General features: G+C 34.0%; 1 protein-coding gene across 1 annotated transcript in view; it reads left to right on the forward strand.

The window, feature by feature from the left end:
• ASCC3 (activating signal cointegrator 1 complex subunit 3) overlaps window positions 1–19,495 on the forward strand; it is a 333,322-nt gene that overhangs the window by 101,256 nt on the left and 212,571 nt on the right. Inside the window, exon 10 of the mRNA XM_082633455.1 lies at window positions 173–313. Coding sequence (XP_082489581.1) covers window positions 173–313 — 141 coding nt within the window. The remainder of the gene's footprint in view (window positions 1–172; window positions 314–19,495) is intronic.

Raw genomic sequence — 19,495 nt, forward strand, 5'->3', positions numbered from 1 at the left:
CCATTGTCCTGTAAACAGCTGCACACTTATGCAACAAAGATAAGTACTTTTCATATATCACTATTAAGATTTTTCACCCTAAGTGGCTAGAATCATATTTCACAATAAATAGTAACTTGTATTGACATTGTAGTTTTTGCTCATTCATCAAGCTAGTGTTTCTTTGGCGCAGATTGTATATGTTGCTCCAATGAAAGCGTTGGCAGCTGAAATGACAAATTACTTCAGCAGACGTCTAGAGCCACTGGGCATCATTGTGAAAGAATTGACTGGTGATATGCAGTTGTCAAAAAATGAAATTTTACGAACTCAGGTATGTTGTATACTTAGATTTTTGTTGTTGTTGCTTAATACCATTCTTTTTTTTTTCCAAGCAATTGTTAAACAACTATACCTTAAGTAACTATAAAACATAATACGAATGTAACATGGTGAACTTCTTTATTTGTAACCACAGCCTATCCTCTACAGAAGAGGTTTTTGCTGGTGCTTTGTTCTATTATAGCCCTTCTAACTTCCATGATTCTTGCCTTATCTTGAATATTGTTAGATTCCTGGTGTAGATTTTAAGTCATTGACAGTAAGTGTTGATCTTTTAAAACAATAGGCAATGAGGATTTTCATAAGACCAGAATTCAGTTTTAAGAACAGGAAAATGTATCTTTATACTTTATATGTTATAGATCTTTAAAGGATCCCACTAGCATTCTAAAGTATTCCATAAGGATGGTTTAATGTATATAAAAAAGTTTTTAGTCATTCTGTATTTTAGCAAATAGGAAGCTACTAAATCTTGCACTCTATATAGCACTATATTAGGTGAAATGTATGACAAGCAGGGCATTTAAGATACCGTCCTGCCTTCAAGGATCTTATATTATGACTGAGTAGGCAAAAACTACATTAGAACTACAGCTAGATTATCATTAATGGATGCAACATGTAAGCAGGTGATGTTCATAGTGCTTGTAAAAAATAAAATAATGTATTACCAAATATTAATGGGACAATTCAGGGGAGTTTAATGGAAAATAGATGATGTAGCTTTTGAAACAGTGAATAGACATTGATTTAAAATGTGATTTGAGGGTATCTTCATTTCCTAGTTAAACAATATGATATTTCACTTGATAAAATATTCCTTAAAATGATGTTTTCTGGGAATTTTTAATGGCCTTAGAAATTGAAGTTTAGAAAAAAATACAGGAACAACTCTTTATGTTAATACAATTATATATTCTATGCAATAACCAAAACACTATCAGGAGGAATAATTATAGTAGTTATGTCTGGTGGTAGGATTATGGAAGATTTTTTCCCCACTTTTTCTACTGTAAGACTGTGTTAATGTTATAATCTAAAAAATAAGCATAATTTTAATTTTACTCTAGGTATCATTGTTTTATTCAGCATAATTATTTTTCTTCTATATAGTTGTTTCATAACCTATCACCCAATTACCTAATTTTTTGGTAAAGGCTAGGGAAAGGAAAGTAAAATTTATGGGACATCAGCTAGCTTGATGCTCTTGTCACTATGCTAGTTGCCCTACAGACATAACAATGCAGTTCTGTTAAGGAGAGTAAGGCTTATTGAGGTAACAGGTCTTGCCTGGGCTCCCATTTCCAGTAAATCATGTAGATAGGATTGGATTCCAAGTCTTCAAATTTCAAAGTTTGTGATAAATTTCTACTAAAATATTTCACTTTTGCCCATCTTTTATATCCACAGTTTATTGTTTTAGGTGGTGATGGTGGTGGTTTAAACTACCAAGATACTGAAGGAGCTTGGTAGTATTTGAAAGAAAATAAGTAAAATGAGGGTTTGTCGTGTGAGGGAAAAAATGCCTATCTATAGATGTTTAGTTTTCAAGTCAGTTCAATATAATATGTATAGCAAATAAATGAAATAATTTTTAAAGTTACTGAAAATAACAAAATTACCTTATTTAGAGATCAAAAGTTGGGAAAGTAAAGGTGTGTTAACTTAATTTTTTAAAGAAATTACAAAATGCCACCATTTTAGGACTTAGTGATTAATAATGAAGGCTCTAGTTAAGAGTACTTTTAGAAGTTTGGAAAATTTCCCAAAATGTAGAGATAATGAAGCCTTTAGTTCACTGAAGTATTTGTTTTTGTATTAATAGCTTTAGTTTTTGGAATGCTAAAATTAAAAAAATTTTAAACTCATCTCTAAATTGTAAAATAGAATTTTGTCATATCAGTGGTGACAGTATTTGTTACTATTCTTTTAGTTTGTGAAGGACTGATATTCAGCTGTTCTCAGGGTATATGACAGTACCAGTTGTTAAAATATTGAAATATTTTTTAGCTCATTGGGAAATGGATACTGCTAAGAGCCCTCCAAGTGCAGCTCCTACCAACTCATAATCCAGCAATTAAAGGGTTAGTACCTGGACCAGCAGGAGGCCTCTAGGATGTAGTTTTAGCACTAGGGCTGCTGTTCCTATTAGTTTGTTTTCTTGCAGTTAATCACCCTATTTCGTCCTTTCCTGTACCCATGCTGACTTCCCCAGGCCTCAGTGCTGGTCTGGGGTGGGAATGAAAGAATACGTTTGCCTGTCAGCCTGGCATCCTTACCACCCTGCCTTTCTGGTGGACAGTTGTCCATTCATACTAGTTGTTAAATATTTTAAATATTATACCTGATTTTTAATTAATACTACTAGAGTTTAAAGATTTATTAGTGAAGACCAGTATGTATTTCAGTAAAGGTCAGTAGATAAAAGCAATAATCAAGGATGTAGTTCTGGTTATTAATGACAGTTTCCTTCAATTAAAAAAATTTCTTTTACCATATTTATAGTAGCCTGTTTAAAGTCATTGCTGAACACAGCATGTGGCCCATTACAAGTCAGGTTTTATTGACTGCCTTTTTTTTCTGTGAATGAGTCACATCACCCTGTTGCATATCTAGTAATTTTGGGTTGAAAATAAAAAGTTTTAGTAACTCTAGATTCTATTCATCCAGCCTTTTCCTTGAAACATTTTAAATTTGATTTTGTTAAAAAAATCTAGAGAATTATCACCTAAAAACAATAACAATTAAATTTATATATAGTCACTTTAGCTAATAAATTTTTATTCTTTTTATATAATTTGTAGACTTAGCACAATGAACTGAATCATGTTTAAAATATTAAGTTTATACAATAAAGAGAAAGGAGTTTTAAGATTTGTGTAACAGTACAATGTTACGTACAGTTTCTATATTTATGGACACATTTATAGAAATAGTGTTATGTATGATAGCTTTCAGGGCTAGCTGAACATATAATTGCAGACAGAGATCATTATCTTAAAACTACACATCAAGACACATAGACTGATAGATATTTTTTTAGTGTGTGATTTTTACTTTCATAATGTCTTATGAAGTCACGCAAATTAGATAAAAATTTGGCACATAACCAACTGTCTTTATTAAAAATAAAATTTCCTGAAACCGGAACCATTCTAGAGCATCTGAGACCATACCTATGATATAGCCTACCTAAAGAAATGAGTTTTGTATCCTGGTGGGTACAATGAAATTAAGGGAAGAAATTAAGTCAGTTTGTTCCTCTTTTATTACTTGCAAGTACCGACTTATGAAATTTTCTGTAAATGTTAAGTTTGGCTTTGGTAATCTTATCTCACTGCTATGCTGTATCCAGGGTTCTTCTGTATCTTTCTGCATTAGTCTTTCTGCATACCGTTAACAGACCAGTTAAGAAAATGAAAAAACAAAACAGACCAAAAACCCCCTGCATTGACCTACTAGAGAATGGACTTGAGGATATGGGGAGGGGGAAGGGTAAGCTGGGACAAAGTGAGAGAGTGGCGTGGACATATATACACTACCAAATTGTAAAATAGATAGCTAGTGGGAAGCAGCCGCATAACATAGGGAGATCAGCTCAGTGCTTTGTGACCACCTAGAGGGGTGGGATAGGGAGGGTGGGAGGGAGGGAGATGCAAGAGAGAAGAGATATGGGGACATATGTATATGTATAACTGATTCACTTCGTTATAAAGCAGAAACTGACACACCATTGTAAAGCCATTGTACTCTAATAAAGATGTTAAAAAATTTAAAAAAAAACAAAAACAAAAAACCCCTGCATTGATTTGGTCTTTTGCATTGCTATAGAGAGGCAACTCTCAAAATTGATATGGGGACACCAGAGTTTGCTAAGACTCTTCAGGGGATCAGCGAAGTTAAAACTAGTTTTTGTAATAATATTGTGATGTTATTTTCTTTTACTCTCATTTTCTCACAAGAATAGAGTTGAGTTTTCCAGAGGCTACATAATGTGTGATGTCATCATCACTGACAACTAATGGAACGAGTACTTTGTAATATTGTGTTGTAAAAATTTCTTAGTTTCAATTTCTCATGTAAGAAGTATTGATATATATAACCCAGAAAAAGAAAAGCTGTTTGGGGCCTCAGTAATTTTTAAGAGTGCAAAGGAGTCCCAAAGGCAAAACGTTTTGAGAACTGCTATTATAGGGGAAAGCTCCTTATGTTTGACATTGGATTCTCTTCATAATCTACATCCAGCCTGATTTTCAGCCTAATGTTCCCAGCTGCTTTCCAATATGAACTTCAGCCAGACCATTTCTGCTTTTTCTAAAATAACATTATTCAACATTTTTTCAAATGAACTTTGCTAATTAGTAAGTTTCGTCTTGCGTTTTCTTTTTCATGATGTCTTCCTTTATTCATTGACATTTCTCTAAATCTTACCCATTCTACTAAACTCAGTTTGAACTCTGTAAGTACTTTATTTTCCTCTTGCCTGAGTACAACAGCACCATTCATTTATATTCATGAAATAATACCTTGACCACAAAGAACATGCTTTTGGATCTGGTGTGGTCTTAGAAATCTGGGCAATCTCAAACAAAATTTTGATTGCTCTTATACCATATTCAATTGTGTTAATGAACTGATGCTAGTGAAAGAGTATTTATGGAAAGAAAAGGCAGGTAACATTTGAATTCAAATTATGGGCCAGTCACTATGCTAAGTGCATATATACATCCTCAGTAAGTCATTACAAAAGCCTTATTGAGTAGTGTCTCCATTTCGCACATACAGGAAGCAAAACTCATTAAAATCTATCTCGATTTATATATTATATATTCAGAAGGTTGATGAGCATCTCTTTGTCTTTCATTTGCTCGTCTCTGTACTTCCCTAGATCTGGGCAGGGACCATGTGCTTGGCCTCTGTAATAGTTTATAAGTGGAACCTGGTATTTTGTGCTTGCTCTTTATTCTCCTCCGATGTACCCCTACTATATCCATGATGGTAATTTCTGTAGACCTGAAACTATATAGTTATTAACCTCCTCACACTATCTTTCTACCTATTCTCACATGCTCACAGATTAATGGACTGTGCTGCTATCACTGCCTTTGAGGTTGGGCTGTAGAGAGAGCAAAGCAGGAATATTGCAGGGCATGTGGGAGTACAGACACACTCAACTTATATTTTTGAATTTTTAATTTCCTACTTTCCCTACTTTTTCCATTTTTATCATTTTTAATAGCTTTTTAATGATCCCCATTGTAAGTTTCCTAATAATTAACACAATTAAATATAACCTTAAATTTTCCCTGTCTTTTTTTTTTTTTTTGCTTTTTCATATTTTACTACAGAGGTACTTCTGATGTATTATTAGTTAATATGTAATTTGTAAACTGCTGCTTCATATCCTACACATACAAAATCATTTTACAAAAATGTTCTAAAAACTAGTAGATAAAACGTGTTCTGTGCTGGGCTGTTACTGGAAGGTATCATTCCCTGTCATTTTTAAATATGTTTTCAGTGTTGTTTGTTTATCTTTTTTTTTTTTCTTTTTAGTATGGGAAGTCAAATCTCATTTGCAAATTCTCTGTCATGCTCTTCTGATCATATTATTTCCTTGCTCATAAATTTTCACTGGCTCTTTACTGTTTACTGAATTAAGTATAACTACCTAGCTTGTTAAGAATCTTGTATAAATTAAGTATAATGCGAGATGTAATCTGTTTTGTAGTTCGCTAGGGATTGTCAGGTCTAGCAGCAGTTATGATTTTATTGAGGTTTGATATAAAATTTCCTTTTACAAGAGAGAATTATATAATTCTAAGATTTATTGTCAGAAGAAGTAGTCTGTGTAGGCAACAGATACCTCTTTGGTGTTCAACTGAAAAGCAACTTTGAACAATTTAGTAAATTTGTCATCAGTGAAAACATCAATCTACTTTTCCAACCTTATTTTTCATTATTCTCCATCTATTGTTAATTTCAAACGTCTCCCCCTAAATGTACTCTTTATCAAGAATTGCTGTTTTAAGATATTCATTTTGCTTTTCAGTGGCTCCGTTGAGCAGTTGAGCTTTTTCTTAAACTCTTTCCTCAACTCAGATTATCCCTTCTACATTCTTTCCTAGTATCATAGGTGCAGTATTCTTTTAAATCTCAGTGAAAATACTGGTCAGAAATTTTAGAAAAGGTTTCTCCTCTCCTAGCAGTAACTCTGTATCAAAGCAAGGCATTTGCTCTGAGTTCTGAAATCATTATCCTTTTTAAAAAATTTGTTTGCTCATCCTTATCCTGGGCGGAGTTTATCTCTGCAGCTTTGGAAGTTGAGATGGGTTATTTCAGGTTCTGTTTTTGTTTCCATTTTGGCTGGGGATGAAGCGAGCTTTGTCAAACCTGTTAGGCCCAGGCAACAGCAAAGGGAACCCTGAATTTCTGTTGTATTATTCTGCCAGCTCAGAGCTCATCCAGCAACCTTAGTTGGGAGGGTGTGTGTGGTGTGCATATATGCATGTGCTTATGTCGCATTCAGTGTTCCTGCCCCAATTTACTCTTCTCTCAAGGGGATTCTTCCTCTGGCATATATTTTATTGATTATTTCACTGAAAATGTGTATATACTTAAGGGTGGAGGGGAGGAAAAACGGGGAGGAAAAATGGTTAGAAATTACACATGCTCAGGTTACAGTTTTATCTGGATATCTGTGTATATGTTTCATTTAATGTTGCTACCTTTCTGTATAAAATCGGAGGATATCTTTATTGCATCTCCAGTTCTAAAAGATATTTTTGCTGGATATAGATTTGTAGGTTATAAGTTCTTTTTTTTCACCACTTGAAAAATGTGTCACTTTTTCTGACCTCCAAGGTCTCCAAAGAAATATTCACTGCCATTCAAATTACTGTTCCCCTACAGGTAATTTGTTTTTTCTTTCTCTTGATCACCTTTCAAGATTCTTTCTCTGTCTTTGCTTCGTGTCTATAGATTTATGTCTTTTGTCAGGTTTGGGAAATTTTTATCCTTTATTTCTTCAGCCCTTTACTTTTTCTCCTTTCTTTGTTGGACTGCAGTGATGGGAATGTTAGTTCTTTTGTTATTGTCCTACAGGACCCTGAGATCTGGTTTTCTTTTTCTATTCTTAAATATGTTTTCTCTGTTGTTCAGATTGGATAATTATGATCCATCTTTGAGTCCACTGATTCTTTCATCTGTTGTCTGAATTCTTGCTATTGAGCCCTACCAGTGAGTTTTTAATTTAGGTGGTTGTATTTTTCAGTTCTAAACTTTTTTTGGTTTTGCTTTATGTTTCTTTGCTGAGACTTTGTTTCATTTGTTTTGAGTGTGTTTGAAACTGTTCTTTAAAGGATTTTTATGATAGTTGCTTTAAAAGTCTTGTCAGATAATTCCAACATCTTTGTCATCTCAGTGTTGAAATTTGTTGCATGTTTTTTCTCATTTGAGTTGAGATTTTCCTGGCTTTTATGTTATTTTCAGTCATACCCTGTACGTTTTGGGTATGGTGTTATGAGACTCTGGTTCCTACTTAAATCTTGTTACCTGTTACTCTCTGGCTGGGATAGTTGTCAGGACTTTTTCTACACGTGTCCCCAAACCCTCAGTGCCAGTCTCGTTACACAATGGGGTTGGGGAGGAACAATTTTTTTTTTCATGCTGTTTGGCTGGTGGTGTCAAAAAGTTTCTGTTCATGGACTTCCCTGGTGGTGCAGTGGTTAAGAATCTACCTGCCAATGCAGGGGACATGGGTTCGAGCCCTGGTCCAGGAAGATCCAACATGCCGCGGAGCACCTAAGCCCATGTGCCACAACTACTGAGCCTGCACTCTAGAGCCCACGGGCCACAACTACTGAAGCCTGTGTGCCTTAGGGCCACGTGCCGCAACTACGGAGCCTGCATGTTGCAACTACTGAAGCCCGTGTGCCTAGAGCCCGTTCTCCACCATAACAAGAGAAGCCACCGCAATGAGAAGCCCGCGCACCACAATGAAGAGTAGCCCCCACTCGCCACAACTAGAGAAAGCCTGCATGCAGCAACAAAGACCCAATGCAGCCAAAAATAAAATTAAAAAAAAAAAAGTTTCTGTTCATCAGGGCTGCCCTCCATCAGTACTTTGTTTAGAGAAACTTCTTGTATCTTGGTTGTTTTGTTTTATTTTGTTTCATGGATGGGTTCTGTACCCTTTCACTTTCCTAGTTTTGAGCTTCTTCAGCACCTGATTGGGATATATAGGAGTCAAAGAAAGAAAGAAAGGAACGCACTGCCAGGTTATTCCTTGAATCCTGAGATCCCTATGCAGTCTCACTTCTTATTTCCAATTTTTAGAGTCTTCTGATGTCTGTTTCATGTATTTTGTCTAGGGTTTTTAGATGTAATAAATAGGGTAAGATGAAATGTGTCTACTCTGTTTTGCCCAGCCGTACAGACTTAAAATTATAATACAGTCAAATTTATCAACATCCTCTATGGTTTGTTGCCTTTTTTGTTTGTTATATTTTCTTGGAAATACTAAGCATGATTTGGAGATATTGCTGGTTTGGTTCCAGACGACCACAGTAAAGCGTATATTGCAGTAAAGCGAGTCACATGAATTATTTGGTTTCCCAATTCATATGAAAGTTATATTTATACAGTACTGTAGTATATTAAGTGTGCAGTAGCACTGTGTCTTAAAAAATAATGTAATACCTTAATTTAAAAATACTTTATTGCTAAAAACTGCTCACCATCATCTGATAGTGAACAGTTGCCACAACCTTCAGTTTGTGAAAAACACACTATCTGCAAAGCACAACAAGGTGAAGTGCAATAAAATGAGGAATGCCTATACTATGACCCAAGTTTATGAGATCCTTTTCCTATATTTTTCTTCTAATAGATTTAAAGTTTTGTTTTTCACATTTAAGTCTTGAATCTCTCTGAATTTTAGTTGTTATTTTGGTGAGGGCAGCATTCTAATTTTATTTTTTTACCTAAGGAAAGCCAACTATTTCATCATCATTTTCTCTCTATACTTCCCTGGTAAATTTGAAATGCCATCTTTATGATATTCTAAATTCTACTGTTGTCTTATGGGTATTATGGAGCTTTTTGTTGTTACATTGTTGTATATGTCTGGCCTGGCCTCGGGACTATGCTGTTTTAATTACTGTTATTTCAGAATAAGTCTTGAACGTAAAGCAAATTCCACCTCCTTATTTTATTCTCATTTTTCAGATTAACCTTAGCTATTCTTCAGCCTTTACTTGAGCATTTTCATTTTGAAATCAGACTCTAATTTCAGTACATCAAAGGACCTGTTGAGATTTTATAAGAATTGCAGTGAGTTTATGGAATACTTCGGGGGAGAATTGACACTTGTATCATGTCATCTCTCCATCCATGACCATTGTATATTTTCCACTTTTTAGGTCCTTTTTGACCTTCAAAAATGTGTTATAATTTTCGTCATGGGTCTTATATGTCTTTTTAAAGATTTGTTTCTGGGGATCTTATATTATTTGTTGCTGTCTTTTAAAATTCCTGTTATGTAATGGTTATCATTGGAGTTTAAGAACACTATTAATTTTTGTGTGTTTATATTTTATCCCACAATCCTGCTCAATGCTCTTATTAATATTAATAGCTCATCTATAAATATCTTTGGTTGTCTGTATACATTGTGATAACAATCTACAAATTACAGCAGTTTGGTCTCAATAACTTTGAAAGTAGCCCAGCCTTAGACGCTGATGTCTTTGGCTTTTCTATCTTAGTGTATGTGTGTTTGTGTTGTTTTAAATATTTCCTCTTATATGTTTTTGAACTAGAGAGGGGAGTTTACATCAGCTCATTCTGCTTTATTGAGTGAAAGTTACAAAATTCACTGTTCTCATGCTAATGGACAGCAAACAATTAAAATGATCACAGAATAATGACTAAGCTATATGTGTGTGATTACTAAGAAAGTTTTTTTGTTTTGGAAGTCTGGAACTTCTAAATATTTTACTATTTAAAGTGACTATTCTATTGAATTAAAAGTTGAAAACAGAGAACCATATAGTTAGCTCTGAGAAGAAAAAATTTCATAAACAGAAATGTGAAAGTTGTATAAAGTTCAGAAGTGCAAAAGCATTCAGCCTATATTTTTTACTTGTGGAAAAGAGGCTTAACTGTACTTGAAAACATCATTTGTCATTTTAAGTTTAGCTAACTGAATATAAATATCCACTCAAAGCAAGTTTTAAAGTACTAGTGCTTCTTTGATTAATAGCAGTTCCAGACCTCATTTTAAGGGGAAAATCCTGATAAATTACGTTTGTGTCCTATTCTTAAAAAAAAAAAAAGGCAAGGGCAGGGACTTTATAATTCAAGCATATCTTCAAATTTCTTCCCCCAAGGCATCACAGAATCATAAGAGCATTCTATATACTCATTAGTATCTGAGATATTTTTTGAAATTTTGAATTTATTCTTATAACTTACCTCTGGAATTTAAAAAAAATCTCTGCTTAGGGCCTCCCTGGTGGCGCAGTGGTTGAGAGTCCGCCTGCCGATGCAGGGGATACGGGTTCGTGCCCCGGTCTGGGAGGATCCCATATGCCGCGGAGCGGCTGGGCCCGTGAGCCATGGCCGCTGGGCCTGCGCATCCGGAGCCTGTGCTCCGCAACGGGGGAGGCCACAACAGTGAGAGGCCCGCATACCGCAAAAAAAAAAAAAAAAAAAAAAATCTCTGCTTAAAGGATCTGATGAATAAAAACATTCTCTGTTAATCTGAATTCTTGCACTTTCTTGAACAATACCAAATGCTTATGCTTTCTTCAGAAATTTCTAGTTTGATATGGTGTGATGTCAGTGAGAAAATACAGTCTTATAATACCCTGAGAGCTTGATAGGTCAGGGCAATTTTTTTAGTTCTTGATTTGAAAGCAAGTTTTCTGTTGTTGGGGGTGCTTTGGTCACTCTTCAAGGAAATTGTTGTCAAAATGTCTCGTCTCATAAACACTGCAGCAGAACTACAAAGTTGCTATAAACCTAAAATGCAAGTCCAGAGCTGGCTAATTTTAGGATTTGTAGGGAGCTGTGCTTTCTGTAATTTCTATGACTGATCTAAATAGCTTCTCTTAGATGTATAATTTTCATTTTCACATTATTGTAAAAAAAATATTTTTCATGTATCAAAACTAGAAATATATGAAATCTTATTTTTGCAAAGCTTTGTGCCACTACAGCCATAAATAATTTTTCTTAAGGATACTAATTGTACTTGGATTCATCATTGATTTGAACTTTTGTTAAACTCATTACATAGAAATATTTACTGCCTATTGTTCTTGGATAAAGTCATCACAACGTTAGAGGGCACGCCTATTCATATTATGATAAATATTATGTTAGATCACATATTTTAAACCATTTTGTATCCTACAGGTCATTTTCTGTGTATTTTGTTGTGTAGTTTTACATTTCTAACTGGAGCTTTGTGGCACTTTTAAAAATCAGTGTGAATTAAAAGTTAATTTTATCTTGAGAATTTCTGTACGCCACATTTTTTTTTATTCCAAAGGATAACATGCTCATTGTAGGAAGGTTTTAAAAATACAGAAAATTACAAAGTTTAGTATATATCCTCTTAATCTTTTTTTGAGGCAAGGATGTATAACATTAAAAAATGAAAGTTGATTGTTTGTTATTAAATTTTTCCAGTAAATATTTTTGCATAGTATTAAGGATTAGTTCGTATTGCATGACATTTGATGGCTGCAGAGTATTCCCTTTACTGGATATAATATGTTTACTGTGCACTTCTGATGACTTTTACTTAAAAATAAAATGTATTTACTTATTCATAGCAGATTGAATATTGAGGGAAAAGAGCTAAATAGGATATTTCAGAAACTAATTTGATACAGTGGAGAAAAGAATTTTCTCTTCTAGTTTTTAAGTTGATTCTTCATGAACTGCTGGTTAAGGGGTTTTCTTTACGTTCCCATTTATCAATGGCATTACCATAAGCATAGACTTCTGTTTCTTTTAGTGCAGCGATTCACTGGGTCTAGTTCCCTTGAAAGGGAACTAGAAAAGGTTCTTTGTCTTTTCTGTTGATGGGTGATAGTTATATATATGATGCACTCCCCTAGGCTTACTCATAGGATGGGCCATGGGTTATCTAGTTCCTGGTGTTCCACTTATAATTTTTTTTAAAAACAAATTTATTTATTTATTTATTTTTGGCTGCATTGGGTCTTCCTTGTTGTGCGCGGGCTTTCTCTAGTTGCGGCGAGCGGGGGCTAGTCTTTCATTGCGGTGCGCGGGCTTCTCATTGCGGAGGCTTCTCTTGTTGCGGAGCACGGGCTTTAGGCGCGTGGGCTTCAGTAGTTGTGGCGCACAGGCTTAGTTGCTCCACGGCATGTGGAATCCTCCCAGACCAGGGCTCGAACCTGTGTCCCCTGCATGGGCAGGTGGATTCTTAACCACTGCACCACCAGGGAAGCCCCAGTTATAATACTTTTTTTCTCCGTTATTCAGAGCGCCTCTGAATGCAAGCTAATTTTGGATCTGTTATATTTAAAAAAAAAAATTATTTTCTTTGGTACTTTAATATGGTACCTTAATTCTCATTGCCGTCTAATTTATATGTTGTAAATATTTCTTTTATCTTAAAGAAATATTAGGCACCTTATCTATAGCGTGTAAGGCATAGTACATGTGTTGGGGAGTCAATCGTGTTTAAGGCAGGGCCAAGCCTCAAAAGCTAATAGTCTAAAAGAATAATATCTGTGGTCTTGCCTGTTTGCCTTAAAAACATTTTCATTGTATATTGCTTTGTTCCCTCAAGTTATAGAAGACTAAAATATTTTAAGTGTCTTACTGTTGTTATTTGATATAACATATAAAAGGTCTTTTGGAGTTAGAACTTTGCACATAGTTGTCCTTCAACAAATGTTAGTTTCTTTCTGCATCTTCATTGGGTTCTTTATTCTTCTCCTATCCCACTGTACTTCATGAGAGGTAACCCCAGGGTATATACTTGATTTATGCTACACTGACACTTTGAACTATACCTGGCTGTTTCAGTCTAGGAGAAAAGAAAAAATTGATGGCTTTCCCCTCAGTTTTAGAAGCGACAGTATAGTTAAGTGTGAGTGGCACTTATTTGGTACTAAGTAGAATATCCTTTTGACTTATCCCTTTGGCAGAACAATAATCTGTGGAATTGATTAAGGAGAGAGCCTTTTGAGAAGGCTTGTTAAAAGAAGGCTTTTATGTTAAATTTGATCTTCTTTTTTGTAAGAGAATTAAAGCTATTGATTCATTCCTACATTTGGGACTTTTCTTACTAGAAAGGAAAATAACAATCAATTATATTCTAAGGAAAGCACTAGATACTACTGCATGTTATACTTAATGCAGGCATGCTAGTTGATCTCTAAACATTTTATTTCGGGTTTATTGAGGTATAACTAATGTGCAAAAATCATACATATTTAAAGAACACAATTTAATGAGTTTTGACTTATGCGCATACCAGTGAAACCATCACCACAATCAAAATAATGAACATATTCATCAGCCCTAAAAGTTTCCTCACATCCCTTTGTAATCCATCTCTCACCATCTGCCGCTCTCATCCCCAGGCAACCACTGAAATGCTTTCTGTCATTAAAATAAAATTTTGTTTACAATTAAAAAAAATTATTAAGTAGAATAATACATTGTATGCTTTTTTAAAATCTGGCTTTTTTCACTCTATAATTATTTTGATATTTATCCATGTTGTTGCATGTATTAATGGTTTATTCCTTTGTACTGCTAAGTAATTTTGTGTCGCATGGGTATACCATGAATTGCTTATCCATTCAATTTTGATGGATATGTGCCTTGGTTCCAGTTTTTGGCTATTACAAATAACACTGCTATGAACATTCTTTTGCAATCATTTTTGTGGACATAGGCGTTTCATTTCTGGGTAAGTACCTAGGAGTTGCTGGGGATATGGTAGATGCATATTAAACTTTTTAAGAAACTACCAAACTGTTTCCAAAGTGGCTGAAATGCTTTACATTCCCACCAGCCGTGTATGAAAATTCCAGTTCTTTCACATCCTCTTTAATACTTCAGCTCTTTAATTTTAGCTATTCTAGTGGATGTGTAGTAACATCTCATTGTGATTTTAATTTGCATTTCCCTAATGACTAATGATGGTTGAGCATCTTTTCATGTGTCTTTTTGGCATCTGTATATCTTCTTTGGTGATGTATCTTTTCAAGTCGTTTGCCTTGTTTAAAGTATTTTAAGTGGGTGGTTTGTCTTACTATTGAGTCATAAGACTTTTGTATGACTCTAAATACAAGTCCTGTGTTGGATATATGCTTTGCAAATATTCTCTTACCTTAGTAGACTTGCCTTTTCATGTTTGTAATAGTGTCTTTTGAAAAGTAAACACTTTAAATTTTAATAGAGTCCTAATTATTGACTTTCTCTTTCATAGTGCATACTTTTTGTGTCCTGTTTTTAAAATATTTACCAAGCCCAAGAGAAGTAAGATCTTTTCCTTATGTTTTCTTCTAGAAATTTTATAGCTTTAGTTCTTAGTTTTAGGCTGTGATCTATTTTGAGTTAATTTTTGTGTAAGAGGTAGGGATTGAGGTTCATTTTTTTTTGAATATGAATATCTGTTGTTCTGATATCATTTGTTGAAAAGGTAATCTTTTTTCCATTGAATTACCTTGGCACCAATACTGAAAACGAATTGACCATATATGTGACTATTTCTGAATTCTATTCTGTTTCATTGATTTGTACGTTTATCTTTACGCCTGTACCACACTGTCTTGATTACTATAACTATATAATATGTCTTGAAATCAGGTAGTATAAGTCCTCCAAGTTTGTTCTTTTTCAGAGTTGTTTTGATTATTCCAGGTCTTCTCTTTTCCATATAAATTCTATATATTGTGGTTGATTTTTGTTAACTTTTTTCCATTTATTATTATGCAATTTTATCTAGTAACCATAGAGAACATGTTATAAAAGTGTGAATTGGGGGGTTGTAGCTGTTTATTTTTAATTATTTTGCAAAACTTGAACCTCCTGAAAACATTGCTTTAATGACAATGGAAGCCGAAGTGACTAAAAGAGATTAGAAATATTTTGAAAAGTAGGGAAAGATATCTACAACACCCTAGGATTATAGATCTTTTTAAAGTATTTAATTATTTTTAATACTTCTAAGTTTTAATTGTTTCTCTTCTCTTTTCAAAGCACATTCTTTCATTGCAGAAAAATTTAAAAATAGGCAAACAAAAACATGTCCAACTGTAAGTGTATACTTTCTACTTCTCATTTTTGTGCCAAAATATATACATGTATTTAATGAATGGTAGTATGGCATAGTGGTATGTGGAAGTTAATTCATTTTATACATGTGAAGTGTTTAGAATGGTGCTTGGCAATAATAAATTCTTAATAAGCAATAGCTATCTTTTAATAAAACCATACAAACAAGCTGCTCTGTATTCTGCCTTTTTTATTATTTAACAAGGTACCATGCATGAATAGCTAACCATCCATGTCAATAGGTATATGTGTACGACAATTTTAATGTTAACTAATTACGATTACTGATTGTTGCAAAAGGACCACCTAACACAAACCTGCCATGTATTCCTCATTAATTAAATTGGGAACATAGAGCAGTGCTGTTCAGTACAGTAGCAAGTAGCTACATGTGACTATTTAAATTAAAATTTAATAAAATTAAAAGCTTTTTTCCTCATTTGTACTAAGCTCATTTCAGCCGCTCAGTAGTCACCAGTGGTTCCCAAATTAGATAATGCAGTTATAGAACATTACTACCATCACAGAAAATTCTACTGGACAATGACAGTATACTGCTTAAGGCAGCGTTGTGGTAATATAGAGAGCAGAAGCTGAGACAGTGTACATGCATGCACATGCAGTTTCTTTTGTTATGGGGCATGCAGTGTTCCAGTATACAAAAGGGTCCTGGGACAGTTGAGAAAGAAGCCAAGTGTCACTCAGCCACTCCCCTTTTGTAGAATTCAGACTTACAGTCTCTGGGCCTCAGTTTAAGGGAATGTTTACAAACATCACCCTTTTCCGGTTCTGAACCAATTTTGATTCAATTCTCAATTGTACAGTTGAGAATTCCCTGCTTCTAGATTCCCAGGGTCCTGCAGAGCCCTCTCCTCATAGTAGTACACAGCATTGTATGGGTATTTTATGTTTTCTTTAATTCTTGCTTGTATGTTTGTTTACAGTGTTTTCAAACTTTCCTGTTAGAGAAATCAGAAAGCGTTCATGATTGGTTGAAGGTTGCGAACAACCCTGTGGAGCACCAACATTTTAACACATTCGAATTAGTAATTGGAAATAGCCTTTTCATCAATTTGTCATTTCAAACGTTGTCACTACAAAATTATTCTTGATGCTATCATTTTTTATTATTATCTATAGTCATATTAGAAACCAGCTTAATTTCCAGTCCATGTCTTTTTATATTACATATCTAGGCATTGAATTTCCATATTGCTATGTTGATTATATTTTGCTCTGGAAAATACAGCAGCACAGTTTACAGCTTACTTATAATAATCACCATCCCTCCCCCACCTTCCTCTCCCACCCAGTGCTATATTTTGTATGAGGAGCTAAAAAGAAAATAACATAAATTTAAACCTCTTGATAAAATATGGAATAAAAAACTAAGAGGAAGTGAAAATGAGGCACAATGAAAATTTTATCAACACAAAAGAATTTGTTTCAACTTCTGGATGTTGTACAGATCTGAACTTCTGCTGTGTATAACTAAGGACATTCAGGATAAAAATCATCGATCTAGCTCATTAAAACACTATGTATCTTTTTAATCAGTGAAGAAAGCTACTCATTTAAAATCACTATTTACTAAGCTACTTAAGCATAGTTTTAAAGCAGTTGAAAAACCCAGAGTCTTAATGGTGAAATCTAAATATTATAGGTATTGATTTAGTTTAGAAATTAGTGTGGTATTTATATTTGTTATAATGTTGCTTCTTATTTCTCTAGTTGTCTTCTTTGGTTTTGGGATTGGTTTTTTTAATATTATTGGTTTTTTAATATTACTGGTTTAAAAGACAACAACAATATTCTTTTGTATTTTGAAGGAGATTCTTGACTGTTTAAGCTTAATTTTTCAAGTGACTGCGCAAGCGTAATTAGTGTGTTTTTGATGGCAGTAATGATTTTTCAGTCCTTCGTAAATCTAAACATTTTGCTTTTTCTAGTTTTTTTTAATTTGTATTTACAATTTTATCGAATTAAGCAACTAATAACCCAAATGAATTTTTAAACCTCCTTTCATTAAGAGACATATCAAAAAATGGGAATAGAACCTGAAATGTGAAAACTTTGATCTCTAAGAGAACAGATAGTTTTAAAAGGCTTAACCATATGTTTATACATAATGGAATTAGAAGGCTACCACTTTCAAAATCTCTTGATGAAATGTAAATATTATTTGCCAGGATAACTATTTCCTGCATTAAAGGCATGCCATTAAGAAGTAATGAGTGTTCTGTTTTGAAGAATGTCTCGTTACTTTTATTAGTAAGTAAGCTATAGATTACTTGGAAGCTTCATGGAGTTCTTAGTGTTAGTTATTATTTTTACTTTTGCAAGGTGTAATGGCTACTCATAAAATATATTAAAATGCTTTGAGTAAAAAAGCCCATTTCTATATATAAACTACTATTTTCAACTCTTTTGTTCTTCTTAATATACTTGGGTTGGAGGGGGTAGTGAGAGTGCTATAATTTTTTTTTTTAATTTATTTATTTATTTATTTTTGGCTGTGTTGGGTCTTCGTTTCTGTGCGAGGGCTTTCTCTAGTTGCGGCGAGCTGGGACCACTCTTCATCGCGGTGCGCGGGCCTCTCACTGTCGCAGCCTCTCTTGTTGAGGAGCACAGGCTCCAGACGCGCAGGCTAGTAGTCGTGGCTCACAGGCCCAGCCGCTCCGTGGCATGTGGGATCCTCCCAGACCAGGGCTCGAACCCGTGTACCCTGCATTGGCAGGCAGACTCTCAACCACTGCATCACCAGGGAAGCCCCGTGCTATAATTTTTGATGCATAAAAATCTGTCTAGCGAATGCAAATTATTATGTGAGATCCTTTTCTTAGAGAATAATTTAAAAGCACGCAGGAATCTAACTACCTTTGCTTTCACTGAGAACTTTTAGAACAACTTTGCCTATTCCATGAGTATTCTTTTGCAGAAAAATAGCTTGTTTCATAGTATTAGAGGAATGAAGAGAGGAGTGAGGGTTATATTCTATTAATGTCTTTTTTCTTCTGTTGTATTTGTTTTACATCAACATTTAGTTACTTTTTTATCATGTGATTATTTTATATTCTTACAGACATTAACTAAATAAAAGTAGCAAAGTAATTAGAAAATTTATTTTTAAATTAGTTCAGGACCCCTTCTTGCAAAGTATATCACGCCAACTTACTGAAATGCAGATCAAAAGCCAATAGAAAGTTTATTATTTTCTTCTTCCCAAAGTGAAAAATCAGAATTTCTTCTATTGCAAAATTATACTACAATACATAGCATCCTTAGAAGCAATCTAGTTTCCCTATAAACAAGGACCTAAAAATAAAAGGAAAAGTCAAGGTAACTATGATGCTCATCCCAAGTATTCTAATTACTTATTAAATTTCAGAAAAATCCTGCCACCATTAAGTGGTAAGATGGGAACTCACTAACCACAAATATTAGTATCATTTTGAAAAAATTACTTTTTTCTCCGGAATATGACATACATGTATTAAATATTAAAGGGTAGATTGTGTGGTCTTTCATAATTGCAAATTCCTTAAAATAAGTATTTTCCTTTAGTTCTCAAAGGCTATCTAATGAAATCTGCAAAATATTTAAAATTTTTGGAAGTTAATTATTGTCAATAAATAATAGGCCTCAGCTTCTAGAACTCCTTTATATTTTGTTTTTTGTTTGTTTCTTTGTTTTTCTTTTAAGCTCTTAACTTATCTTACAGCTATTGGGGTTGAATCTGTAAAAAGGAGTTTGACACATAAGTAAAAGTGTTGGCAGCTAATGACCTAGAAAAGATAGATGAAAAGGCTAGCCAACTTTAATTTTCTTCTACTATATTATCAAA

This window comes from Mesoplodon mirus, assembly GCF_964341445.2.
Source record: "Mesoplodon mirus genome assembly, chromosome: 10".
NCBI lineage: Eukaryota > Metazoa > Chordata > Mammalia > Artiodactyla > Ziphiidae > Mesoplodon > Mesoplodon mirus.